This window comes from Dendrobates tinctorius, unplaced genomic scaffold, assembly GCF_039654945.1.
Source record: "Dendrobates tinctorius isolate UK_male_01 unplaced genomic scaffold, ASM3965494v1 ptg000069l, whole genome shotgun sequence".
Taxonomy (NCBI): domain Eukaryota; kingdom Metazoa; phylum Chordata; class Amphibia; order Anura; family Dendrobatidae; genus Dendrobates; species Dendrobates tinctorius.
Genome location: NW_027361737.1, coordinates 21,283,884 through 21,311,839, shown reverse-complemented (window position 1 = coordinate 21,311,839; position 27,956 = coordinate 21,283,884). Strand labels below are relative to the sequence as shown.

At 43.5% G+C, this 27,956-nt stretch overlaps 1 protein-coding gene across 1 annotated transcript in view; it reads left to right on the top strand.

Annotated features, from left to right (window-relative positions):
• The window catches only part of MYO7B (myosin VIIB), a 271,725-nt gene that overhangs the window by 155,586 nt on the left and 88,183 nt on the right, over window positions 1–27,956 (top strand). The window contains exons 26-31 of the mRNA XM_073581166.1: window positions 2,854–2,981; window positions 11,133–11,259; window positions 21,384–21,503; window positions 22,899–23,072; window positions 23,702–23,929; window positions 26,469–26,636. Coding sequence (XP_073437267.1) covers window positions 2,854–2,981; window positions 11,133–11,259; window positions 21,384–21,503; window positions 22,899–23,072; window positions 23,702–23,929; window positions 26,469–26,636 — 945 coding nt within the window. The remainder of the gene's footprint in view (window positions 1–2,853; window positions 2,982–11,132; window positions 11,260–21,383; window positions 21,504–22,898; window positions 23,073–23,701; window positions 23,930–26,468; window positions 26,637–27,956) is intronic.

Here is a 27,956-nt window from a genome sequence, read left to right as displayed (position 1 = left end):
TAACCCTAACCCTAACCCTGACCCTAACCCTTAACCAAACCATACCTAACCCTAACCCTGACCCTAACCCTAACCCTGACCCTAACCCTTAACCAAACCATAATTAACCCTAACCCTGACCCTAACCCCAACCCTAACCCTGACCCTGACCCTTAACCAAACCATACTTAACCCTAACCCTGACCCTAACCCCAACCCTGACCCTGACCATAACCCTAACCCTAAACCCCCATAACTAACCCTAACTCTAACCCAAACCCCTAAATTCCATGGTTAACAAAAAAAAACGCATGTGCAAAAAAACGCATACATGAGCATGCCAGTGCGCATGTATGCGCATCCATAGGCTATAATGGCCATTTTTAGCGCAAAACGTGCGCATATGTGCGCATGCTCTTTTTTGCAGGGCCAAAAAATGCAACATGCTGTGTCTGGAAAATACAAACGCACACCCCAAAAAAACGCAGCGCATGAAAATCGCATACATGCGCTTACCAGCGCGCAGGTATGCGCACCCATGTTAAATATAGGGGAAAAAACGCATGCGCACGTATGCGTTTTTTTCCAGCGCTAAAAAACGCAAATGTGAAACCAGCCTTAAGGAGCTGAAACTCCTAAACCCTTCATCCAATTTTAATGAGGATACCCTCAAATGAAAGCTGAAAGTCTGAACTTCAACTGCATCTGAATTGTTTTGTTTAGAATTCATTGTGGTAATGTCTAGAACCAAAATTAGAAAAATGTTGTGTCTCTCCAAATATATATGGACTTAACTGTATATATAAGCAGTGCACTCACACTCCATGGCCTGTATTCACACTCACCATGCAAGACTCCATTGTGGACCAAAAAGCATGTTCAAGGGCGTTTACAGTTTGCTCAACAACATTTTGGCAAGCCTGTGAAATACCGGGGGAATATAGTCTGGTCATATGAGAACAAAATTGAACTCTTTGGAAGCCATAATACACACCATTTTTGGAGGCCAAAAAACACTGCATATCACCCCAAAAATCACCATACCAACAGTGATACAGGAAAGAGGTATATCTTTGTATCTTTCAGATTTTGTATTAGTCAATGCCTGATGAAGAGACCTGAGTACTCTCGAAAGCTTGCAATTTGTTACAATCTTTTAAGTTAGCCATTAAAGGGCATCAACCACTGAGGACTCTCAATTCTGAATATTTTTCAAACCAACAGTGAAGTTTGGAGGTAGGAACATCTTGGCGTGGGGCTGTCTTTCAGCATATGGCACTGACAAACTTATAATTGAAGGAAGGATGAATGGTCAAATGTACTGAGACATTCTTGATAAAAATCTGCTCTCATCTACCAGAATGATGAAGATAAAAAGAGGGTGCACATTTCAGCAAGACAATGATCCCAAACACACCGCCAAGGAAACTCTCAATAGGTTTCGGAGAAAGAAAGTAAAGCTACCAGAACGGCACAGCCAATCACGTGACCTGAATCTAATAGAAAATTTATGGAAGGAACTAAAGCTCAGAGTTCATAGAAGGAGCCAATGGAACCTTCAGGTTTTGAAGAGTGTTTGTGTAGAAGAATGGACCAAAATCACACCTGAGCAATGAATGCGACAAGTTTCTCCAAACAGGAAACAACTTGAAGCTATTATCAACAGCAAAGGCTTTTGTGCAAAGTATTAAATAAATTTCAGTAAATGTATTCAATACTTTTTCCCTGAGTCGTTTCTCATTATTGCACCTAACTTAATTTATGGACATCTATGGTTTGATTTCTTTGCCTGTGTGGATTTGAATGGTTGTTACCGATACCTGCTGAAAATTTAATGTCAGTAACATCTTTAGAAATATACTGTATTTACTTAGAAAATTGGTGGTTGTTCAAAACTTATTTCAACCTCCTGTATATTTTAATTTTTAAAATAATGTATAAAGTAGTTATCACAGCATCTAGGTAGCGGTCTATTGTCAGCTCCGTTATCCATTTTAGAAAGGTTCCATATAACAGATGATGTTAATATGCAATGGATATGAGAGAACTTTTGACCAAGCAAATGCCCAGGTGGCACTTATCTACCTGGACTACATTATAAATATTCCTGTTCTGGACAGTCATAACAGCATATGATTTCTGCAAGATATATATGAGTTAGATGGCCCTTGTGCTGCCATAATCTATGGTGTGCTTATTAAACCCATTCTACCCAGTTTTGGATCCACTATCAATAATCTATGTCTATGAGCAGTTTAATGAACCCCAAAATGTGATGTTTCTATGGTTTTTTTAGCTTACTTAAAGTGAATCTGTCAGTAGAGTTCACACTTTTACACTATTTATATGTGCATGTAGCTCTTTCAAACACAAGTCCAGCAATACCTTTACAAGGCCAGTCTGTTCCTCTGTTACAGAGAAATCAGACTTTGAATTGAAATGCAGATGAGGCTGGTAGATCTGATGCCTCTGTCCCTTCAACTCTATTCCCAACCTAGTGCCGCCTCCTCCTGCTTGACTAACAGCTTTATGCTGTCTCACTTTAGGCACAAGGACAGTCAGTCAAGCAGGAGGAAGCAGCACTGAGCTGGGAATAGAGCTGGAGTGACAGAGGTTTCAGGTCTACAAATAGCTCTTCAAAATAGTAATTATGGCACTTCTGTGGATGGTGCCCAAGTAGGATCCTATCCCATGTAAATTTTGTAGAAAACTTGGCACTTAGGTAAATTTTAAATTTTGCTGGACTTGTCTTTGAAAGCGCTACATGCAGAAAGAAATAGTTTGGAAGGTGAAATCCTTCTGACAGATTCCCGTTTAATGGTCTCACTCAATTTCTATTTTCTCTCTACAAGTACATGTTTTTCATCATTTCAGGTTTCAAGTCAGTTGAACAATGCAGCAGATATCCCAGAGATGGATAGTTCCCTCATTGATAAACCCATGTCAATGTTAGAAAAAGCACATTTAATTGTTGGAAATGGAATCCTGAGGCCAGAAATAAGGTGAGAAATATTAGACACACTGTTAAAAACAGTTGGACAACCCTGAAAAATTGGGCTCTGAATCTACTGGTTGGGGGTTATATTCTCCATGATGACATATAATAATAATAATAATAATAATAATGAATAGGAGATGCTCATGCTATATATTTAGTTCCATAATCTCAACTAGGAAGAACTAGTGGGCCCGTGCGAAATTTTCGCACATTGGTCGTCGGGGGCACAGGCAATTTCAGAAAAAGCAAGCTAGTCAAATGTAAATGACACAGACAGGTATTTATATATGTAGATTGGTAATACAATAAATTGGTTTGATAAGCAGAGGCCAAAAAATGTGTTCCGGTGGAGGTGCCACCTGCAGGTCATTGTGTCTTTCTGCAGGTTTATGAAAATGAATGTTTAAACTGTATTTAGGGATAAAATTGTGAATGTGTGCCTTGCAAAACTCACATAATACTATCATATAGTGAGGGCCGGTTTTAGGCAAAATGGGGCCCTAGGCAAGAGTATAAAATGGGGGCCCAAATGATAACATATTGCACATCACACAGAAGCATTTTGGTTGTATTTACGTGCGCTGAGTTCATGCCACTAAACAAGTGTGATCAACAATATTTTTATTATAGCGCCATTTATTCCATGACGCTTTGCATGTGAAAATGGGTATACATAGTAAAACGAGTAAAGTAATCTTAACCCCTTAATCCCATATGACGTACTATCCCGTCCATGTGACCTGGGACTTAATTCCCAGGGACGGGATAGTACGTCATAGCGATCAGCGGCGCCCACGTCGTGAGCACCGCTGATTGCGGCCGGGTGTCAGCTGATTATCACAGCTGACACCCGGAACAATGTGTCAGGGGAGGTCGCGGACCGCCCCCGACACGTTAACCCCTTGCACACCGCGATCAAACATGATCGCGGTGTACCGGGGGTTAAAGGGAAGCATAGGCAGGAAGGGGGCTCCCTCCGTGCTTCCCTAAGCTCCCCACGGCAGCGTAATGTGCAGCGCTGCTGCGGGGGGCTCCTTCCCTGCAGGCCCCCGAATCCAAGATGGCGACCGGGACCTTCGGGGGCCTGCAGGGAGCCGGCTTCCTCAGTGCCTGCAAAGCGCAGGCACGAGGAAGCCTGCTACACTGCCTGTGCCAGATCGCTGATCTGTCACAGTGATCTGTGATGTGACAGATCAGCGATCTGTCACAGGACAGTGATGTCCCACCTGGGACAATGTAATAAAGTTAAAAAAAAAAAAAAGTTAAAATAATTTAAAAAAATCGCCAAATAAATTAGAAAAAAAAAATATTCCCCCAATAAATTCATTTTTTGAAAATAAAAAAAACAAAAAACAATAAAAGTACACATATTTGGTATCGCCGCATCCGTAACGACCTGCCCTATAAAACTATCCCATTAGTTAACCCCTTTAGCGAACCCCTTAAAAAATAAAAATAAAAAACGAAGCAAAAAATAATGATTTACTATCATACCGCCGAACAAAAAGTGCAATAACGCGCGATCAAAAAGACGCATATAAATATCCATGGTACCGCTGAAAACATCATCTTGTCCCGCAAAAAATGAGCTGCCATACAGCATCATCAGCGAAAAAATAAAAAAGTTATAGCTCACAGAATAAAGCGATGCAAAAATAATTATTTTTTATATAAAATAGTTTTCATTGCATAAAACCGACAAAACATAAAAAACGACCTAAATGAGGTATCACTGTAACCGTACTGACCCAAAGAATAAAAGGGCTTTATCAATTTTATCGCACGCAGAACGGTGTAAACGCACCCCCCCAAAAAAAATTCATGAAACGCTGGTTTTTGTTCATTCTGCGTCCCAAAAATCGGAATAAAAAGCGCTCAAAAAATGTCACGTGCCCGAAAATGGTACCAATAAAAACGTCAACTTGTCTCGCAAAAAATAAGACCTCACATGACTCGGTGGGTCAAAATACGGAAAAATTATAGCTCTCAATATGTGGTGATGCAAAAACTATTTTTGCAATAAAAAGCGTCTTTTAGCGTGTGACAACTTGCCAAACATAAAAAGCCGCCATAAATAGTAAATCAAACCCCCCCGTTATCACCCCCTTAGTTAGGGAAAAATAATAAAATTAAAAAAATGTATTTATTTCCATTTTCCCATTAAGGCTAGGGTTAGGGCTAGGGTTAGGGCTGAGATTAGGGTTAGGGGTGTGTTGGGGTTAGGGTTGGAGTTAGAATTGGGGGTTTCCACTGTTTGGGCACATCAGGTGCTCTCCAAGTGCAACATGGCGTCTGATCTCAATTCCAGCCAATTCTGAGTTGAAAAAGTCAAATGGTGGTCCTTCCCTTCCAAGCTCTGCCATGCGCCCAAACAGTGTTTTATCCCCACATATGGGGTATCAGCCTACTCAGGACATTGCAAAACAACTTTTGGGGTCCAATTTCTCCTGTTACCCTTAGGAAAAGAAAAAACTGGGGGCAAAAATATTCTTGTGGAAAAAATGATTTTTTTATTTTCAGGGCTCTACTTTATAAACTTCTGTGAAGCACTTGGGGGTTCAAAGTGCTCACCACACATCTAGATAAGTTCCGTGGGGGGGTCTAGTTTCCAAAATGGGGTCACTTGTGGGGGGGTTTCAATAGTTTAGGTACATCAGGGGCTCTCCAAACGCACATGACACCCGCAGACCATTCCATCAAAGTCTGCATTCCAAAACCTCACTACTTCCATTCCGAGACCCGACGTGTGCCCATACAGTAGTTTTCTCCTACATATGGGGTATCAGCGTACTCAGGACAAATTGGACAACAACTTTTGGGGTCCAATGTCTCCTGTAACCCTTGGGAAAATAAAACAATTGGGGACTAATTGATCATGTTTGTGGTAAAAATACGATTTTTTATTTTCATGCCCGGGCATTATAAACTTCTGTGAAGCCCTTGGGGGTTCAAAGTGCTCACCACACATCTAGATAAGTTCCTTAGGGGGTCTAGTTTCCAAAATATGGTCACTTATGGGGGGTTCCCACTGTTTAGGTACATTAGGGACTCTCCAAAGGCAACATGACACCCGCAGACCATTCCATCAAAGTCTGCATTCCAAAACCTCACTACTTCCATTCCGAGACCCGACGTGTGCCCATACAGTAGTTTTCTCCTACATATGGGGTATCAGCGTACTCAGGACAAATTGGACAACAACTTTTGGTGTGCAATTTCTCCTGGTACCCTTGGGAAAATAAAAAAATAGGTGACTAAAAGATCATGTTTGTGGAAAAAATACGATTTTTTTATTTTCACGCCCGGGCGTTATAAACTTCTGTGAAGCACTTGAGGGGTCAAAGTGCTCACCACACATCTAGATAAGTTCCTTGGGGGGTCTAGTTTCCAAAATGGTGTCATTTGTGGGGGGTTTCCACTGTTTTGGTACATTAGGGGCTCTCCAAACGCGACATGGTGTCCGATCTCAATTCCAGCCAAAAACGTCAAATGGCGCTGCTTCCCTTCCGAGCTCTGCCATGCACCCAAATAGTGGTTTACCCCCACATGTGGGGTATCACCGTAATCAGGACAAATTGCACAATAACTTTTAGGGTCCTGTTACCCTTGGGAAAATAAAAATTGGGGGTGAAAAGATCTTTTTTCTGGCAAAAATATGATTTTTTAATTGTACCGCTGTACGTTATAAACTTCTGTGAAGCCCTCGTGGGTTCAAAGTTCTCACCACATATCTAGATAAGTTCCTTGGGGGGTCTAGTTTCCAAAATGGGGTCACTTGTGGGGAGGTTTCCACTGTTTAGGTACATCAGGGGCTCTCCAAACGTGACATGGCGTCCGATCTGAATTCCAGCCAATTTTGCATTGAAAAAGTCAAATGGCGCTCCTTCCCTTCTGAGCTCAGCCATGCGCCGAAACAGTGGTGCCCCCCCACATATTAGGTATCAGCGTATTCAGGACAAATTGCACAATAAGTTTTGCAGTCCAATTTCTCCTGCTACCCTTGGTAAAATAAAAAAAATTGAACCTGAATTATATTTTTTGTGAAAAAAAGTTAAATGTTAATTTTTTTTTAAATATTCAAAAAATTCCTGTGACGCACCTAAAGGGTCAATAAACTTCTTGAATCTGGTTTTGAGCACCTTAAGGGGTGCAGTTTTTACAATGTTGTCATTTTTGGGTATTTTCTATCATATAGACCCCTCAAAGTGGCTTCAAATGTGATGTGGTCCGTAAAAATAAAATGGTGTTGCAAAAATGAGAAATCGCTGGTCAATTTTTAACCCTTATAACTTCCTAACAAAAAAAAAATTTTGGTTCCAAAATTGTGCTGATGTAAAGTAAACATGTGGGAAATGTTACTTATCAAGTTTTTTGTGTGCCGTATCTCTGTGATTTAAGGGCATAAAAATCCAAAGTTGGAAAATTGCGAAATTTTCGCCAAATTTCCGTTTTTTTCACAAATAAACGCAAGTTGTTTAAATGAAATTTTAACATGAAGTACAATATGTCACGAGAAAACAATGTCAGAATAACCGGGATCCATGGAAGCGTTTCAGAGTTATTACCTCATAAAGGGACAGTGGTCAGAATTGTAAAAATTGGCCCGGTCATGAACGTGCAAACCACCCTTGGGGCTTAAGGGGTTAAACAATGCAAATCACGACTGGTACAGGAGGAGAGAGGTATAATACTCATTGCTCTCTGCGTGCACAGTCCCGACAAGTATTCCAGCAGCTGTGCTCTGCTTGTGAGCAGCGCATGGTGTCCCTGCCATAATACTGTATTATGGGCACCATAGTCCTCCAAACAGTATTATGGGCCCCATATATTGCTCCATACAGTATAATGGGCCACACAGTATAATGGGCCCCATATATTGCTCCATACTGTATAATGGGCACCACATTGTCCTCCATACAGTATAATGGGTCCCATATATTGCGCAACACAGTATAATGGGCCCCACATATTGATCCATACAGTATAATGGGTCCCATATAATGCTCCATACTGTACAATGAGCCCCATATATTGCTCCATACAGTATAATGAGCCCCATATATTGCTCCATACAGTATAGTAGCCCAATATATTGCTCCATACAGAATAATGGCCCCATATAATGCTCCATACAGTATAATGCTCCATATAGTATAGTAGCCCAATATATTGCTCCATACAGAATAATGGCCCCATATATTGCTCCATACAGTATAATGCGTAACAAATATTACTCTATGCCAGTGGTCCCCAACCTTTCTGACCTTGAGAGCCACATTCGGCTTAGAGCGAGGGTCGCGAGCCACATTCAGCTTAGAGAGAGGGTCGTGAGCCACATCCAGCTCCCACTCCCTTCAAAGTAGTGTCAACCAAAGCCCCCATTATAGGTATAATGATAACCAAAGCTTTTCCACAGAAATCACTCCAAAGCAGTACATGGAGATCCAGGGGTTCCCACAATCCCCCCATTCAGTTTTCTCCCATCAAGGACTCCCAACACACTGTTGCACCCAGCTTTGAGCCCCTCCTATAACAGGTAGTATCATCCTCCAGCGTACCATACAGAAAACATCTCTAAACCCCTAAGACCAGTATATGTGAATCCAGTTCTGCTCTTCTGTGCAGGGCTATTCACACAATTCACTATTTTGAGATGTTATCTTCATACCTGTTTGCTAGACCTGCAGCTAATGCACCAAGCTGGCAGACAGCCACGAGCCACAATTCATGGGACCGCGAGCCACATGTGGCTCCCGAGCTACAGGTTGGGGACCCCTGCTCTATACAGTATATAATGGGCCCCATATATTGCTACATACAGTATGATGGGCCCCAAATAATTCGCCATACAGTATAATGGGCCACATATATTGCTCCATGCAGTACTCGTATAATGCTCCATACAGTATAATGGCCTCACATAATTATAATAATGCTCCATACAGTATAATGGGACCCATATTTTGCTCCATACAGTATAATTGACCCTATATAATGCTACATACAGTATAATGGCCCCATATAATTCTCCATACATTAACCCCTTAATGTCCAATGACGGACACAGTCCGTCATCAGACATTTCCCCTGCTTTGATGAGGGCTCCGGCGCTGAGCCCACATCAAAGCCGGGACATGTCAGCTGTTATGAACAGCTGACATGTGCCCGCAATAGGCGCGAGCGGAATCGCCGTCTGCCCGCGCCTATTAACTAGTTAAATGCTGCTGTCAAAGCTGACAGCGGGTATTTAAATAGCATTTCCGGCCGCCGGGCCGGAAATGACCTCATCGCCGACCCCCGTCACGTGATCGGGGGTCGGCGTCATGTTGCCTGGACAACCAGAGGTCTCTATGAGACCTCTATGGTTGTTCCAGGCATATGGCTTTCAGAGCCACCCGGTGGTCGGCGCTGAAAGCACAGCAGTAAATCTGCTACATATGGGCGATCTGCTCATCGCCCATATGTAGCAGAGCCGATCGGGTTGCGCATGCTTCTAGCCTCCTATGGAGGCTATTGAAGCTTGCCAAAAGTAAAAAAAAAAATGTTTAAAAATTAAAAAAAATTAAAAAAACCTAAAAGTAAAAATAACCCCCCTTTCGCCCCAATCAAAATAAAACAAGAAGGGGAGGGAAAAATGAAAATGTAAAACCAAAAATACCCCTGGTCGTTAAGGGGTTAAAGCAAAAATCAGATATTCACCTCTCCCGTTCCCGGCAGGTCCGGTTTCCTCAGCGACTTCTGACACTGTACTGCTCAGCACAGAGGGCACGCTGTAGTGACATCATCGCGCCCTCTGCCCCGAGACGTCACAGAGTCAGAAAATGCTGAAGACACTGGAGCTGCTGGCAGTTGGAACGAGGAGAGGTCAGTATTTAATAGGGGTGGCGATGCCAGCACTGGCACTGGGCTCCCCTTACTCACGGGTACCATAGCATGCCAGTGTCCCCGACGATGAGTGGTTCCCCCATTCGTCCGGGACCCTGGCACTTTCACTGGTGTCCTGGGTGGTGACATCAGTCCTGGTCATTGCAGCGGGTCAGGTCTGCATGCTCTCACCCCTGCCTGCACTTTTTAAAGGGCCTGTGCCCATAAAACCTTTTTTTTACCCCTCTCCAACCCTGGGTGTACGTCTGCATACCTTCCTGGTCAGAATAGAAACTCCTATCATCCAGGACCAGCTAACACGGTGCCCTTGCAGCCCACTCCCTCTAGCTGCCTTCAGGGTTTCTGACAGCCACAGCTCTGTTAGGCCAGGTTCACATTGCGTTAACACAGCCTGTTCAACGCTTAGCGTTGACGGGCTGCGTTAACGCTATAGCATAACGCGATATGTGTTATGCTAAACCGCTAGCGCTGATGATTCATCTGCGCTAGAGGTGACGGAGCCTCAGACGCTGCAGCCCGCGTCCAAGCCTCCGTCACTGAATGACGGCACATCGCGAAAGAGTGCCGATTTACGGCATGCGTCGTGCTGCGCCACATAATGGGGGTCAAAGGCAGCGTTAATGGACTGCGTTACACCGCATTATACCGCGGTATAACGCAGTCCGTCTAACGGATTGCCATAAGGCAGTGTGACCCCAGCCTTATGCTACAGCTGTATTCACAGCAAATTGGTAGATGCTTTCGTTCTATCCATTCTAATTCCACACTCTGGCGGTGTAAGTAGTAATCAGTTGCTGGAAGAACTTGTTCTCAAACTTGCTTTAATTTGTCTGGACTAAATACACTTTCCACTTATGGCCTTCTCCTAAACAGCAATACAGTACATAATACTCCTTCAGAAGCTGCCCGCCAACTTTTTTTTAACAAACAGGAAACAAGTTCCTACGGTATGTGCCCATTTTACTTTTCCCCCATGGGCTGGCTTATAATAGTTAACCCTGTCCACAGGCTAAATAGCTGTTGCAACACAGAATATATAAAACCACTTATAAAATAAGTCAATGTATTTCATTCATATAAATGTTTTTCAACAGTGTCCCGACAGCTCCTCCTCTCCTTTATATTTACAGTATATGACATGTTCTTTGTATGGGTCTCTTCTTTGGTGAAATATAAGTAATAGATGAGTTTACTGTTATTGTAGGATCAGTACAGTGAGGATTGCTGTTCAATATGGGTTTTATTGTAATAATACCATCTTACTATTTAGGGATGAAATTTACTGTCAAATCTGCAAGCAAGTATCTGGGAACAATAACAGAAACAGCTATGCCCGTGGTTGGATCCTACTATCACTATGCCTTGGCTGCTTTCCGCCAACAGACAGGTTTATGAAGGTAAATCAACGGTCTTTGTAAATACATAAATAAAATAATTTAAGTTCCTGCTAATTCATGGATTGCCCCTTGAAGGACAAGAAAAAAATACTGCCTATAGTATGGTATGACGGTGACAGGTTCTATCTCTTTTTGATCATTACAAAAAACATATGTTCTAATGTATTCCTGTCCTTTGTTTAGATCCATCTGCTGATTGACTTTTGTAGTAAAAGCTAGTGGTGGACAGTATGAAAACATTAATAATTTACCATACATTAACCTTTGGGAACTTTACATTTTTGGTGTGAAATTGGAAGACTTCTGAGTTTCCTCCTTAATATTAGACCGCTGGCTGATACAGCCAATATTGTTGGCTTTATCTGGATTTTGTATAATGCCTTTGGACATATAATAATTACATAAAAATAATAATAATTTAATAATTTTATTTCTATAGCGCCAACATATTCCGCAGTACTTTATGTTGTAGAAGGGACTTGTACAGATAATGAGACATTGTAGAATAACAATAATCACATAAATCAACAGATACCAAGAGGAGTGAGGTCCCTGCTTACAATCTATGAGGAAATAGGGGAAGCACGAAAGGTGTATGGTAACAATTGCTTGTATTTTAGCCATAATATAATAAATAGAGTTTTCACGCAATGCTGCATGAATTGATCACCACCTAGTATGTGTGCAGACACAGCAGGCTACTAAGTGCATGTAGGGTATGTGAACAGATGATACGAGGATCCTGGGTTTGAAGAAAATTTTGTATGGGCAAAACATGGATAGTTAGATAATTGCTATGTTGCAGCCATAGGCCAGTCTAAAGAAATGCATTTTTAGGACACGCTTAAAGCTGTGAGTATTGGGGATTAATGAAAGTATCCTGGGTAATGCATTCCAGAGAATTTTACGCAGCTCGCAAGAAGTCTTGGAGACGGGAATGGGAGGTTTCGGATTATTGAAGATGTTAATCTTAGGTCATTAGCAGAACGAGGGCATGTTTATGGTAGTAAACTGAGAGGAGGGAGGAGATGTAGGGTGGTGCTGAAATGTGATGCGCTTTGTAGGTGAGAGTGATGGGTTTATATTGAACTTTATATCACATGGGCAATCAGTGGAACAAGTGGTACAGGGTGAAGCATCAGTGTAGCGGTTGGCAAGGAATATGATCCTGGCTGCTACATTCGTGACGTATTGGAGAGAGTAGAGTTTAGTAAGAGGGAAACCAACTAAATGAGAGTTGCAGTAGTCCAAACGAAAATGAATAAGAGCAACAGTAAGAGTTTTTGCAGAGGAAAAGGTTGAATTCTAAAAATGTTTTTGAGGTGTATATAGGATTAATGGTCACCGCACACTCAAGTGGAATGACTTGCACAAAGAGTAAATATTATTGTGGTACAAATATTAAGCCAGGGAGCAGATTTACATATGCGATTAAAGATGACGTTTCGACCGTGCCAGGGTCTTAATCATATATCGCTCAGATTGCAGTGCATATACAAAATAAAGCACAATGGTGCAGTGAGGATATAAAGTGGTCCCATGAGCTAATATAATTAGGAAGGTGCCAAAAAAGCACTGTTACAGCACAATGTTGATTCCTGGACGTTTTATGTGGTGCAGGACCTTATCCCGCTGGATGGCAGGGCGGCGCTCCGGCACCTGGCTGTAGCAGTGTTACAATAAAATTTACTCTTTGTGCAAGTCATTCCACTTGCGTGAGCGGTGAACATTAATCCTATTGATTCAGGGCTTTATGTCCATTACACCAGCACCTCAGAAATTCACACAGTGTGCACGCTAATCTAGAGACGGTCATTTTGTTGGGTAGTAGTAGAACCACACACAGAAATAGCGATTTCTGGCATAGGTAGGTTAGTTGAGGGAGGAAACATGAAAAGTTCAGTTTTGGAGAGATTCAGTTTCAGATAGAGGGAGGACATGATGTTAGGGTCTCGTTACACATAGTGACGCTCCAGCGATCCCAACAACGATATGACCTGGTAAGGATCGCTGGTATGTCACTACATGGTCGCTAGTAAACTGTCAAACAGGCAAATCTACTCAACGACGCAGCAACAATACGGCGATCCGTATAACGACCTCGGCGGTCGTTGAGACCTTGTCACACAGCAGCTATTCTGATGAAAACACGCCTGCGTCCCTGAGTTCTGAGTCGCCAACGAGGTCGCTCGTTGTTATGGCGTCAAACACACCGATGCATGCTGGCCAGCAGGACACCAACGATCAAAAAATGACCTATGTCATTAGACCACGATCAGCGATATCCAGTGGGGGGGCCGGTCGCCGCTTTGTGTCACATGTAGCGAGATCGCTGGCAAGGTCGCTGTTGCGTCACAAAACCTGTGACGTTTCAGCGATCTCGCTAACGATCTTGCTATGTGTGAAGTACCCTTTAGAGACAGCGGAAAGATAATCATCAGCTTAGAGATGACACTAAGAACGAAATCTATTGTTTATTTGTCCCATAGTGGCAGTATACAAGGAGAAGAGGAGGGGGCCTAGGACTGATCCTTGAGGAACTCTAACAGTAAGGGGAAAAGTATAAGAAGAGGAGCCATAAAAAATACAGTGAAGGAGCGGTCAGGGAGATAGGGGGAGAACCAGAAGAGAATGGTGTCCTTGAGGCCATTAGAGAATAGCATAGTGAGAAGGAGCTGGTGATCCACAGTGTCGAATGCTGCAGAGAGATCCAGGAGAATCAGCAAGGAGTAGTGACTATTAGATTTAGCTATTAGACCATTAGAGACTTTAGTGAGGGCAGTTTCAGCAGAGTGGAAAGAGCAGAAACCGGATTGTAGAGCGTCAAGAAGAGGGTTATCTGAGAAATAGCATTCCTGGAATTTTAGAGTTAAAGGTAAGATTAGAGACTGTTTTGTAGTTAGCAGTGCAGTTCTGGTGGAGGGATGTTTTTTAAAGTAATCGATGTATGCTGGCATGTTTAAATGAGAAGGGAATGATACCAGATGAGAGAGAGGTTGAATATTTTAGTTAGGCGAGTGGTGACAGCAGGGGAAATGGACTGGAGGAGATGTGAGGGAATAGGGTCACTGGTGCAAGTAGCAGGGCGAGAGGATGCAAGAAGCCTGATCAGTTCTTCTTCCATGACTGGTTCAGATAGAGAGGGGGCTAGATAAGTGAGGGTGGGAGGACAGTGCATAGTATTAAGGGATTGGGAGAAAAATTCCTATTGGATATGGTCAATTTTTTCTTTGAAATAATTGGCCAGATCATCAGTGCTGAGGTTGGTGGTTAGGTACTTTAGTCTTGCATTGAGAAGCAAATGAAAAGTGTCAGAGACGTTTAGGATTGTTGGATAGTGAGGTAATGAGGGTGTTGAAATTGGTTTGTTTGGAGAGGCGAAAGGCAGAGTTGTATGTTTCAAGCATAATCTTATAATGGATGAAATCTTCATGTAGATTGGATTTTCTCCACAGACGTTCAGCACACTTGGAGCAGAAGAGGTGTTTGCAGCGTGTACCAGGGTTGTCATCATCTGTGCCAAGTTCTTCTATGTATAGGAGGTGCAGCTTCATCCAGGGCACTCTGTATAATATCATTATAATGTTTCAGTGCAGAGTTAGTACATGAAAGGGATGATATTGGGGCCAATGAGGACTGCAAATTCTCCATATGTTTCTATGTATTAATAGCACATATATTTGTATACAGTTAGGTCCATATATATTTGGACAGAGACATTTTTCTAATTTTGGTTCTAGACATTACCACAATGAATTTTAAACAAAAAAATTCAGATGCAGTTGAAGTTCAGACTTTCAGCTTTCATTTGAGGGTATCCACATTAAAATTGGATGAAGGGTTTAGGAGTTTCAGCTCCTTAACATGTGCCACCCTGTTTTTAAAGGGACCAAAAGTAATTGGACAGATTAAATAATTGTAAATAAAATGTTCATTTCTAGTACTTGGTTGAAAACCCTTTGTTGGCAATGACTGCCTGAAGTCTTGAACTCATGGACATCACCAGACGCTGTGTTTCCTCCTTTTTGATGCTCTGCCAGGCCTTCACTGCAGTGGATTTCAGTTGCTGTTTGTTTGTGGGCTTTTCTGTCTGAAGTTTAGTCTTTAACAAGTGAAATGCATGCTCAATTGGGTTGAGATCAGATGACTGACTTGGCCATTCAAGAATATTGCACTTCTTTGCTTTAACAAACTCCTGGGTTACTTTGGCTTTATGTTTTGGGTCATTGTCCATCTGTAGTATGAAACGACGACCAATCAGTTTGGCTGCATTTGGCTGGATCTGAGCACACAGTATGGCTCTGAGTACCTCAGAATTCATTCGGCTGCTTCTGTCCTGTGTCACATCATCAATAAACACTAGTGACCCAGTGCCACTGGCAGCCATGCATGCCCAAGCCATCACACTGCCTCTGCCGTGTTTTACAGATGATGTGGTATGCTTTGGATCATGAGCTGTACCACGCCTTCACCATACTTTTCTCTTTCCATCATTCTGGTAGAGGTTGATCTTGGGTTCATCTGTCCAAAGAATGTTCTTCCAGAACTATGCTAGCTTTTTTAGATGTTTTTTAGCAAAGTCCAGTCTAGCCTTTTGATTCTTGATGCTTATGAGTGGCTTGCACCGTGCAGTGAACCCTCTGTATTTACTTTCATGTAGCCTTCTCTTTATGGTAGATTTGGATATTGATAAGCCTACCTCCTGGAGAGTGTTGTTCACTTGGTTGGCTGTTGTGAAGGGGTTTCTCTTCACCATGGAGATTATTCTGTGATCATCCACCACTGTTGTCTTCCGTGGGCGCCCAGGTCTTTTTGCATTGATGAGTTCACCAGTGCTTTCTTTCTTTCTCAGGATGTACCAAACTGTAGATTTTGCCACTCCTAATGTTGTAGCAATTTCTCGGATGGGTTTTTCTGTTTTTGCAGCTTAAGAATGGCTTGCTTCACCTGCATGGAGAGCTCCTTTAACCACATGTTTCCTTCACAGCAAAACCTTCCAAATGCAAGCACCACACCTCAAATCAACTCCAGGTCTTTTATCTGCTTAATTGAGAATGACATAAGGAAGGGATTGCCCACACCTGTCCATGAAATAGCCTTGGAGTCAATTGTCCAATTACTTTTGGTCCCTTTAAAAACAGGGTGGCACATGTTAAGGAGCTGAAACTCCTAAACCCTTCATCCAATTTTAATGTGGATAGCCTCAAAAGAAAGCTGAAAGTCTGAACTCAACTGCATCTGAATTGCTCTGTTAAAAATTCATTGTGGTAATGTCTAGAACCAAAATTAGAAACATTTTGTCTCTGTCCAAATATATATGGACCTAACTGTAAGTGTGGAAAACGAGGGTGTCTTGTGCTGGGTGACAGTTCTTGACAGAGAATGAAAGAAGGTTGTGGTCAGAGAGCAGGAGAGGGGAGTTTGTAAAATCATGCACTAAGCAGAGCCGGGAGATCAGGTCCAGCGTATTTCTGTCTTCATGTGTAGGAGAGCTAGTAAGCTTTGAGAGGCCAAAGGAAGAGGTTACAGATAAAAGGTGAGTGGCAGATGGGGAGAGGGGAAAACTAATGGGGATGTTAAAATCCCCCATGATGACAGTAGGATGTCACAGGATAGAAAATGTGGAAGCCAGGTGAAAAAGTGATCCAAGAACTGATGGGAGTTAAACGGAGGGCAATACACAACCACCAATCGCAGGGAGAAGGGTCAGTAGAGTCATATAACGTATTAAGATGAATTAAAACGATTCTGACAGTAGAATCAACCCTCCTCAGCCGTCTTTATGGGCATGTAGGTTATAGAAAGCTGAATAAAATGATACCTTGATGTCTGCAATCCGATGTCTTATTCTCAGCAAATCCATGCTTTTCTTAGTATGTAAATGAGTTGTTAAGATCTATGGACCAGACATTGATCTCCCTGAGACTCTGCCTCCAGAGCTCATTTTACATGAAAGGGGTATTACCAGTGTGAGACATGTAGATCATTACAGCCGACTGTCAGTCATTACATGTCTCACACAGGTTAAGAAAAATGTGGATTTCTCTGGAATAAGACATCAGATCACAGATTTCCAGGTATCATTTTATTCAACTTTGTATGACCCATTATAACAGTTGATCCTAAAAAGAGTTGCCATTTAAACTATCTTTCCACATCTATAATATAATCGTGGTAGCGTCACTCTGTCTGAAGCCTTTATAGACTGCGCAAGTGTGACTCGCCTGCGCAGTCTGGCTCCAGGCAGAATTAGGCATCCAGCGGTAAGAAAAGTGTGTATGGGGTCGGAGATGGCGGTACGCATACACACTGCATACCGCTATCTCCGGCGCCATATTTACATACTTACCTGATCGGGAGGAGCGTTGTCGCGGCGCTTCTCTTCGGCCGGAGACCGGGGCCGGAGTGCGCGTGGGAATCGCGCATGCGCATAGCGCTTTCCGGCACCATTTTACTGAAGACACATTTGCAGTGTGTCTTCAGCAATATGGCGCCGGACAGCGCGGTATGGGCATGTGCGTATGCTGGCACCCCCCGGCCTCCGGCAGAATGAGACAGCGCTGGACACAGGGAAGAAAGGCGAGTATAATATTTTTTTGTATGTGTGCAGTTTAATAGGGGTCAGGGGGACCATGCATACCAGGAAAGGGGGGTGAGGGGACCATGCATATCAGGATAGGGGGGTGAGGGGGACCATGCATACCAGGAAAGGGGGGTAAGGGGACCATGCATATCAGGATAGGGGGGTGATGGGGACCATGGATACCAGGAAAGGGGGGTGAAGGGACCATGCATATCAGGATAGGGGGGTGAGAGGATCATGCATACCAGGAACGGGGAGTGATGGGGACCATGCATACCAGGAAAGGGAGGTGAGGGGACCATGCATATCAGGATAGGGGGGTGAGGGGGACCATGCATACCAGGAAAGGGGGTGAGGGGGACCATGCATACCAGGAAAGGGGGGTGAGGGGACCATGCATATCAGGATAGGGGGGTAAGGGGGACCATGCATACCAGGAAAGGGGGGTGAGGGGACCATGCATATCAGGATAGGGGGGTGAGAGGACCATGCATACCAGGAATGAGGGGTGATGGGGACCATACATACCAGGAAAGGGGGGTGAGGGGACCGTGCATATCAGGATAGGGGGGGTGAGGGGGACCATGCATACCAGGAAAGGGGGGTGAGGGGACCATGCATTTCAGGATACAGGGTGAGGGGGACCATGCATAGCAGGAAAGGGAGGTGAGGGGGCCATGCATACCAGGATAAGGGGGTGAGGGGACCATGCATACCAGGATAGGGAGTGAGAGGACCATGCATACCAGGATAGGGGGTGAGGGGACCATGCATACCAGGATTGGGGAGTGAGAGGACCATGCATACCAGGATTGGGGGGTGAGGGGACAATGCATACCAGGATTGGGGAGTGAGACGACCATGCATACCAGGATTGGGGGGTGAGAGGACCTTGCATACCAGGATTGGAGGGCGAGTCGACCATGCATATCAGGATAGGGGGGTGAGGGGGATCATGCATACCAGGATAGGGGGGTGAGAGGACCATGCATACCAGGAATGAGGGGGTGATGGGGACCATACATACCAGGAAAGGGGGGTGAGGGGACCGTGCATATCAGGATAGGGGGGTGAGGGGGACCATGCATACCAGGAAAGGGGGGTGAGGGGACCATGCATTTCAGGATACAGGGTGAGGGGGACCATGCATAGCAGGAAAGGGAGGTGAGGGGGCCATGCATACCAGGATAAGGGGGTGAGGGGACCATGCATACCAGGATAGGGAGTGAGAGGACCATGCATACCAGGATAGGGGGTGAGGGGACCATGCATACCAGGATTGGGGAGTGAGAGGACCATGCATACCAGGATTGGGGGGTGAGGGGACAATGCATACCAGGATTGGGGAGTGAGACGACCATGCATACCAGGATTGGGGGGTGAGAGGACCTTGCATACCAGGATTGGAGGGCGAGTCGACCATGCATATCAGGATAGGGGGGTGAGGGGGATCATGCATACCAGGATAGGGGGGTGAGGGGACCATGCATATCAAGAAAGGGGGGGTGAAGGGACCATGCATACCAGGAAAGGGAGGGTGAGGGAACTATGGATACCAGGAAAGGGGGGTGAGGGGACCATGCATACCAGGAAAGGGGGATGAGGGGACCATGCATACCACGAAAGGGGGGTGAGGGGACCATGCATACCAGGATAAGGGGGTGAAGGGACAATGCATACCAGGATAAGGGGTGAGAGAACCATGCATACCAGGATAGGGGGGTGAGGGGACCATGCATACCAGGATTGGGGGGTGAGAGGACCATGCATACCAGGATTGAGGGGTGAGAGGGCCATGCATACCAGGATTGGGGGGTGAGGGGACAATTCATACCAGGATTGGGGGGTGAGGGGGCGATTCATACCAGGATTGGAGAGTGAGAAACCATGCACACCAGGATTGGGGGGTGAGAGAACCATGTATACCAGGATTGGGGGGTGAGAGGACCATGCATACCAGGATTGGAAGGTGAGTTGACCATGCATACCAGGAATGAGGGGTGAGGGGACAATGCATACCAGGATTGGGGAGTGAGAAACCATGCACACCAGGATTGGGGGTGAGGGGACCATACATACCAGGACAGGGATGAGGGGGTACTATGCATACCAGGATTGGGGAGTGAGAAACCATGCACACCAGGATTGGGGGTGAGGGGACAATGCATACCAGGATTGGGGAGTGAGAAACCATGCACACCAGGATTGGGGGTGAGGGGACCATACATACCAGGACAGGGATGAGGGGGTACTATGCATACCAGGATTAGAGAGTGAGGGGACCATGCATTCCAGGATGAGGAATGGAGTGCCATGCACACCAGGATTGGGGGGAGTGAGGGTACCATACATACCAGGATAGGGATCAGGGGTACCATGCATACCAGGACAGGAGGGGGACAGCACATACCAGGATGGGAGACTATATACCAATAAAAATACTTGCCACCCGGGCGTAGAACGGGTTCATAGCTAGTAGTAATATATTTTGGATAGAATGTACTCTAATCAATTTCCAAAGTAGCAAATATGGACAAAGCGTTGAATAGAGCAGAAATTATCCTGAGTATCCTGAGTTGGACATGTGCAGTTTTGAAGACAAAAGAAGCAAATAAGAAGATGAAGTTAAGTCATCCAGCTTTACCAATTTTACAAACACTAGTATAATAAACAATGTTTGAACTGTCTTCATTTTATCTGGTAACATCCTGCTCAGATGAAATGAATGGAGGAGACTCAGTTCATTTTACAATACAGTGTATTGAAGAACATCACATAATATGCCTTGCCCTTTGGACACAGTACAACAAATGTCTTGCACATAAGGCTGATCAATGCAGAGTATTGTATTCTAAGTGTTAATACAAAAAGGGTGGGGGAACAAGAGTCGCAATAGTGCCCTATCACTAGTGACACTACAATGTGAGTGGTGTAATGCAGTTCCACTCACCTATTCCAGTTGTGTGACCCACAACTGGCTTGAAGACATAACACAGTATCAGCTGCTGCAGGACTTCCACCGACCACTCCAACGTGGAAAAACTGCCAGAAAATATGGGAAGCAAGGTGTGCCACAGTCCGCGCTGCTGAGTCCACAAAATCACCTGGGATGCAAGATGTTGTAACAAAGTACTTCTTTATTCCTTCCTACGCGTTTCGGCGCCCTTCCTGGCACCTTCCTCAGGGATATCACTGAGGAAGGTGCCAGGAAGGGCGCCGAAACGCGTAGGAAGGAATAAAGAAGTACTTTGTTACAACATCTTGCATCCCAGGTGATTTTGTGGACTCAGCAGCGCGGACTGTGGCACACCTTGCTTCCCATATTTTCTGGCAGTATTCTAAGTGTTGATTTTTTTTTTAATTATTTCTGAAACTATTTATTAAAAAATGTTGTTTTTTTATGAGTTTGGATTAAGATGGAGGGAAGGAAATAGAGAAATATTTTTCAACTGCATCTGATAATTGTTTGCAAAATAAAAACAAATATCGGAATATTTCTCCGAAAGTTTTATCTCTGTTTAAATGTTTTTCACTTTTACAGTACCTGCAGAATTTTATCCGTGGGCAGCAGATAGCACACAGCTCTGTGTGTATGAAACAGCTAGTTCGAACAATTGCTAATGGTGCACGGTCACAGCCCCCCAGCTGGCTAGAGCTACAGGTACTGTGCATCTGCTAAAAAATGTCTGAAGCTTATATGAGTATCACTGGGTTTATTGATGTCAAGAACTTGAATCTTAACACCTTAAGCAATGTTTATATGTAAAAGTAGCTCCAGGTTATGGTGTCTGATTACATGGCACAATTAACTTTATTTATAATTTAAAGGGATTTTCTATAGTTCTTTCTTCAGGAGTGCATCGCTCCACAAGAGGGAAGCTGGGAGTCGGTGTGCTCCTGATGACTGAAAATTCAGATCAGCAGCAGTGTTGCTGGGAGAGGCACTTTTGCTTCTGTAGCACTGTAGGAGTGTAGGGGCACTAACGCTGGCAGGATCCTGCTATCCGGCTATAGAACTTCTGAGCAGGGCTTGCAAACTGTACAGCAAAGAACTTACAAGGGTTGCACTACTTTTTTAGAAGAGCAAACACTGCTGATAGACTGCCGTGGAGGCCGATAACCTAAGCAATAAGCAGTAAACTATAGAATACAAAATCTCTCCATTCTTTAGAACAGGGAGGATATTTAATAAGAAGGAAGTTGCTTGTTTTTACAAAGATCTTGCAATTGTACCCATTTTAAGAAAATGGGGTAAGCCCTTTAAATGAGTCCTCTGTTTACCTCTGTTTGAAATTGGAAGCACGTGATAGCAAATTAGGACACCATAGAAGTCTAGGCTTGCTGGATTATGACTGTACAACTTTGAACAGAAGTGTAGTTCAGCCAAATTAGATTGTTATACGTATTCAAACAAAGAAATGGAGTAAAAGTCCGTAATGAATTAGAAATGTAAGAAATTTATTATACATAAAAATAGTACTGACAATTATAAACAACATCCACAATGAAGGAATCGGGTAATATCAGCTGCTTTTTGTCCTGTCCATATAATATCAAGTAAAAAAGTGCCAAGTGCTTCTTATGAAGATGGGCCATAAAAACGGGACACAAGTATAGGGAAAACCCAGGTGCGCATCCTGAGAAACAACCCCTTTATCCCATGCTAAAGTGCTTACCCATCATATGCTCCAGGACAAGTGCAGCGCCGCCACCGACGCGCGTTTCGCCTATTTCTCAAGGTGCGGTGGTATGTCGCATAAGGGATCCTTGATTATATACCCTGTCAGCAGGTGCCCTTAATCGGCGCATGTATATATATATATTAGATTGTTATACGATAGCATTTCATAAATACAGAAATGTAGCCGACATACAGGTTTATAAACATTTACTGTATCATTTTCATTCTAATTGTGATTGATCCAAAATATACAAAGTATTAGCTAATGTATGAAAACATCAATGCTAACTTTCTATTCAGTAGAAAACCTTGAATCTTCTTTGCAGTTGTCATATTGCTATAAGTGATTAGAAATTTCCATCTGGTTTGTTTAAGGCATTAAAAGGTTCAGCAAGTCTAGAAGTGCCCGTCAAGATCATGACTGGCGAGACTATCATCATCCAAGCAGATTCTGCCACCACTGCTAAAGAGATATGCAGGAACATCGGTCAGAAACTGGAGATGAAGGACTTATTTGGTTTTTCTGTTTATATCTCAGTCTATGATCAGGTACATGAAGTTTTGTTTAGTGTCCTGTACTGTGCATACTGGAGGTTGCATTGTATAATACATTGATGCCCTACAGCACTAATGTATGTACCATATATGTATTATTGTATTACATCTTTAATGATAGCATCTCTATAAAGAAAACATATGCGCTCATTTCAAATTATTATTTCAACATAAGTAATAATTAAAACTTATAATATACTTGCACAACAATACCTCTAAGGGAGTGAGCACGTTAAGAAGTTGTTTAAGATGTTTCTGCACCAAAAACGTGTCTCTTGACAGGAAAACTGCTGCATAAATCACACATTGAAGAAATTTCAAATCTTCAGCATATCAATTCTTTTAGCAATTTTGCATGTTTCTTTGACGCATTTTTTCTCATTCACTAGAATGGGTGAAATATGATACCAGAAAGATGAATGAATTGACATGCTGCAGTGGAAAAAATAAGCAACGTGCATGAGATTTCATAAATCTCATTCATTTTGCTGGTACAGTCGAATGCTGCATTTTTCATGGCAGAAAAAAACATGGCAAAAGTGTGAACATTCCCTAATACTTTACAGTCGTATGACATATATATATTTTTGTAACATTAATATCTTTCCATTTATAATCTCCAGGTGTGGTCTCTGGGCAGTGGATCGGAGCATCTAATGGATGGTATTTCTCAATGTGAGCAATTAGCCAGGGAAAGGGGAGACCAAGAGAAGCATGCTCCATGGCGTCTTTTCTTCCGTAAAGAAGTCTTCTCACCATGGCATAACTCTTCAGATGATCCTGTTAGTACTGACCTAATTTATAACCAGGTGATACGTGGCCTATGCTTTGGAGAGTACCGCTGTCAGAAGGTAGGTTGACCTATATTTAGTGCCATTTGGAAGGATTAGGGAACAAAGGTCTTAGACGTCACGTTGCTAGTATTAGATTTAGAAAGCGTCATGTTCTTAAGTAAGAACCTATTGGCAGCGCTCCAAAGGTAATATCCTCCTTTTTAATTTTTTGCTTGCTTGTCTTTAGCCAGGGTTGAATCTGAAGCTCCAGATTCCTGCTTTGGTCTATCCTGGTCCAACGGAACTTGACTTGTCAGCCATAGGTCTGGACTGCTCACCCAGGGCAGGGCGAACTCAGGGCTACCATAATAGCACCCCACTGGATCTTGGGGAAGTAATTCTGGTCTTAGACACTCTTGAGTCCTCTCCTCTCATGCCAATCAGAGATATCTCTCCAGCTTGGCTTTTAAACAATGATTTTTTCCTCTCTAGCGATCTCTTCCATTAGGCGAAGCTCCAAAGGTGGCTCTCACTTGCCTTTCTACTTTTAAAGGACAGAGTGGTCTGACGTTCAGCTTCCTCCTTTCACCTTAGTGTGATTCTCTGTCTGTCACCTTAATGAGGTTCTTACACAATATGACATGGTCAGAGCTGTGCAGATCTACCGCTTTGGCCGGGGTCACACTAGCGTATGGCATCTGATGCGAAAGCATCGGATGCGATATGCTAATGACCCTCGGCTCCTGCTCTGCTGCGATCGTGAGCTGAGTGTCATGCTACTGTGCTCCGCGCCTCTCGCACAGAGGGGATTGGAGAATAGTTGCAGAGGAGGTGGAGAAAGTAATTTCTCCATCTCCTCTATTGCCGGGGTCAGCGTATATCACACAGCACTTGAATGATATCCGAGTGATGTGCGCTGTGTCACTCGCACCCATAGACTTATATGGATGTGAATGAAACGAGATTTGGCCAAGTGACGGTGACTATCTGAGCATGCTGTGATTTCACTCGCATGTAGAATACGGCCGAGGAAAAAAAAAAAGGGAGCTGCCCTATAGATGAATACTGGTCCGAGTGCTATGTGATGTTTTATCGCACAGCACTCGCCCGTATTCGTCGCTAGTATGACGCTGGCCTTTCTCAAAGCTCTGTTTGGAAGTTCAGTTGCCTTGTGGATCATGCTGATAAGCTGTTGCAGAAGTTGGGCCACCTCTAGAACTACCATTATTCTCCAATTTGATCTGACAATGCGGAAGGTCAGACTAAGCTAGAGCAGCCCAGCCAGGACACCCGAGGGGTAGAATCCACCTGGGTCTTAGAGCTCTAGGTGTTCGTTCTTCTATTCCATTGGGCTACTACTAGTCTTCTTTTCACATCGCCGTGGATGTCTTACCTTTGCATTTAGTCTAGGGATGCAAGTTTTATCAGAAGGGTACTGCAAGTGGCAGTTCCTGGGGTAGTAAGTTAAAGGATTACTATTATTCCTTCTGCAGTACTGGTATTAGTTTTCCCACTCCAGGGATAGCTTGAGGATGTTCCATGGTTCTGGTGTCCCCAATGAAGTGACCAATAAATAAAGATTTTTGGTACTCGTGTAAAATCTCATTCTTGCAGCCTTCATTTGGGGACCTAGCATGCTCCCTTGTTTGGGGGAGTGTCTTAGTTTTGCTCTTCCTACTGCTTTTGCATTAACTGAATAACAGGGTGTCTGCTGCCCAGGTGTAGCCTAGAGGAGAGGAGTCAGCTTTTTTTTTTCTAAGATGTATTCTTAGTATCAGCCTCCAATGAAGGCTACGAGAAACAGATTTTATGGTGACTAACAACAATCTTTGATTTGAAAGTGCAGAATATTACGCAATGATTATAAACTTTCTATTGAGCCCATACACAGCGCTGCATGCAGTTAAGCAGTCCACGTGTGACACGTGTTTTGAGCGATTGGTGGCAATCTTAGGCTATGTGCACACGTAGATTTAGGTGCTGTGGATTTGTCCGTGGTTTAGCCCTGCGGTTTCACACCTCTAAAATGGAGAAGGTGTGAAACCGCTGCTGATTCCGCACAAAGAATTGACATGCTGCGGATTTGAACCCGCAGCAAATCCGCGCAGAAAAATCTGCAGCATGTGCACAGCGTTTTTCATTTTACTATTGAAAACAATGGTACTGTACAACGCACCTAAATTTGCTGCATTTCCGCAGAGCCAAATCGCTGCGGATCCGCGGCAGAATCCGCAACGTGTGCACATAGCCTTAGGATCTTGATCCCCACCAATATGAAGAACATATGAGGCCCTTGTTATATGTTAGCAAAAAAAGTGTAGGTGTTCTTTAAGTTTTCCATTTTATCTTAGCAGAATAGAACAGGAGGGGTTATGTCATGGACTTTTATTTATCGTACATGTTTGTTCTTTCTTGTTTTTCCGTATTTCATATTTAAAAAAAAATGACAAAAAAAGTGTTTACAGTAAGTTTTTTATATCTTAGATATTATTTTTATATTCTAAATGGTTTTTTTTCTTTCATCTGAAATTTATCTTCTTTTGATACAAAATAAAATGTTACAGATTTGTTCTGTGATGTGATACATCCACAGTAACCTTACAGTTTTCTCTTGCAGGAGGATGATTTAGTGGAGCTTATGTCCAAACACTACTATATTAAATATGGTGCATTACTAAAAGAAGAACACATACAAAGTGTCCTAAAAGACTGCATTCCTGCAAAGCAATTAGCCTCTAAGCCCAGCAGTTACTGGGTAACCCCATTGAAGGAAAATCAAGCTAAGGTAGTAATTTAACCACAATACATGTAATAAAGAAAAATTCAGCAAAATAAAGGCCAGCTCAGCTCCCCACACATGCACTGATCTATCCCGGCAGATAATCTTACAGCAAGTATATAGTTAGAGATTTATGGTCCAGAACTGATGTGAATTAAAACTTTTTAACCTTTATTTCAAACATCTGTCAGGATCTATAATCCGAGATTGCTTAAGTTGTTACCACTAACACATTTCGAATAAACAACTAGTCATGGCTACAAATAAAATGAGTTGTATCATGAAGTATTTTGCTCCCATGCCTCTTAGCTCCCTGCTTGCTGAAGGTCGGTGCACTCTTAGGGTATGTGCACACGCTGCGGATTCCGCTGTGGTTCCGCAGCGGTTTGGGCCGCTGCGGACCCGCAGCAGTTTTAGCTGCGGTGTACAGTACCATTCAAATGAATGGTAACAAAAAACCGCTGTGTAGACGTTACGGAAAAATCCGCGCAGATTTGCTGCGGTTTTGAAACCGCAGAAAGAATTGACATGTCAATTCTTTCTGCGGAATCCGCAGCGGCTTCCTATCTCCACCATTGTGGAGATGGTGAATCCGCAGGACCAAACCGCAGGCAAAACCGCAGATAATCCGCAGGTCTTTTGACCTGCGGATTATCTGCGGTTTTTGCAAAATCCGTGCGGATTAATCCGCAGCGGATTCCGCAGCGTCTGCACACACCCTTAATAACTAACAAATTGTTATTCCACTAGACCAAACTGTGATCTTTACAGCATTGGAGGAGCCCAGAGACATTGAAGTTAGCTGGATGCAGCATGAGCAGCACTTGCAAGCTCTATAGCTAAGAGCTTGCAAGCACTGCACTTTTTGCTTAGGAAACTGGCCGCCTCTGATAAATTGCAGAGGTGGGCGCTAACCTAGGTACTGAGCAGTAAACTACAGTGTAGAGTTAAAAACCCCTCTGTTCTGGAGAACGGAAAGTATTTTTAATAAGGGATAAATTGCAAAGTTTTTCGTTTTTCCAAGCATTTTGAAATTTTACCCATTTAAGAAGTTGAGAAAACCCCTTTAATAATAACACAAATAATCCAGATTTGTTCCATAGCTTTATCTTAATACTAGATTATGGCCCGATGCTATCGCATCGGGAGGATGCGATAGCATCACACCTCTTGCCATGTTAACCCTCAACACACACACTCCTCAACACACACTCCTCTCACCTTTCACCATCTCCACTCACTCTTTCACTCCACATACGACCCCTTCTCTCACTCCGTCTCTCATACTCACGCCGTCATCGCCGCTGGTCCACGATCCCCGACATC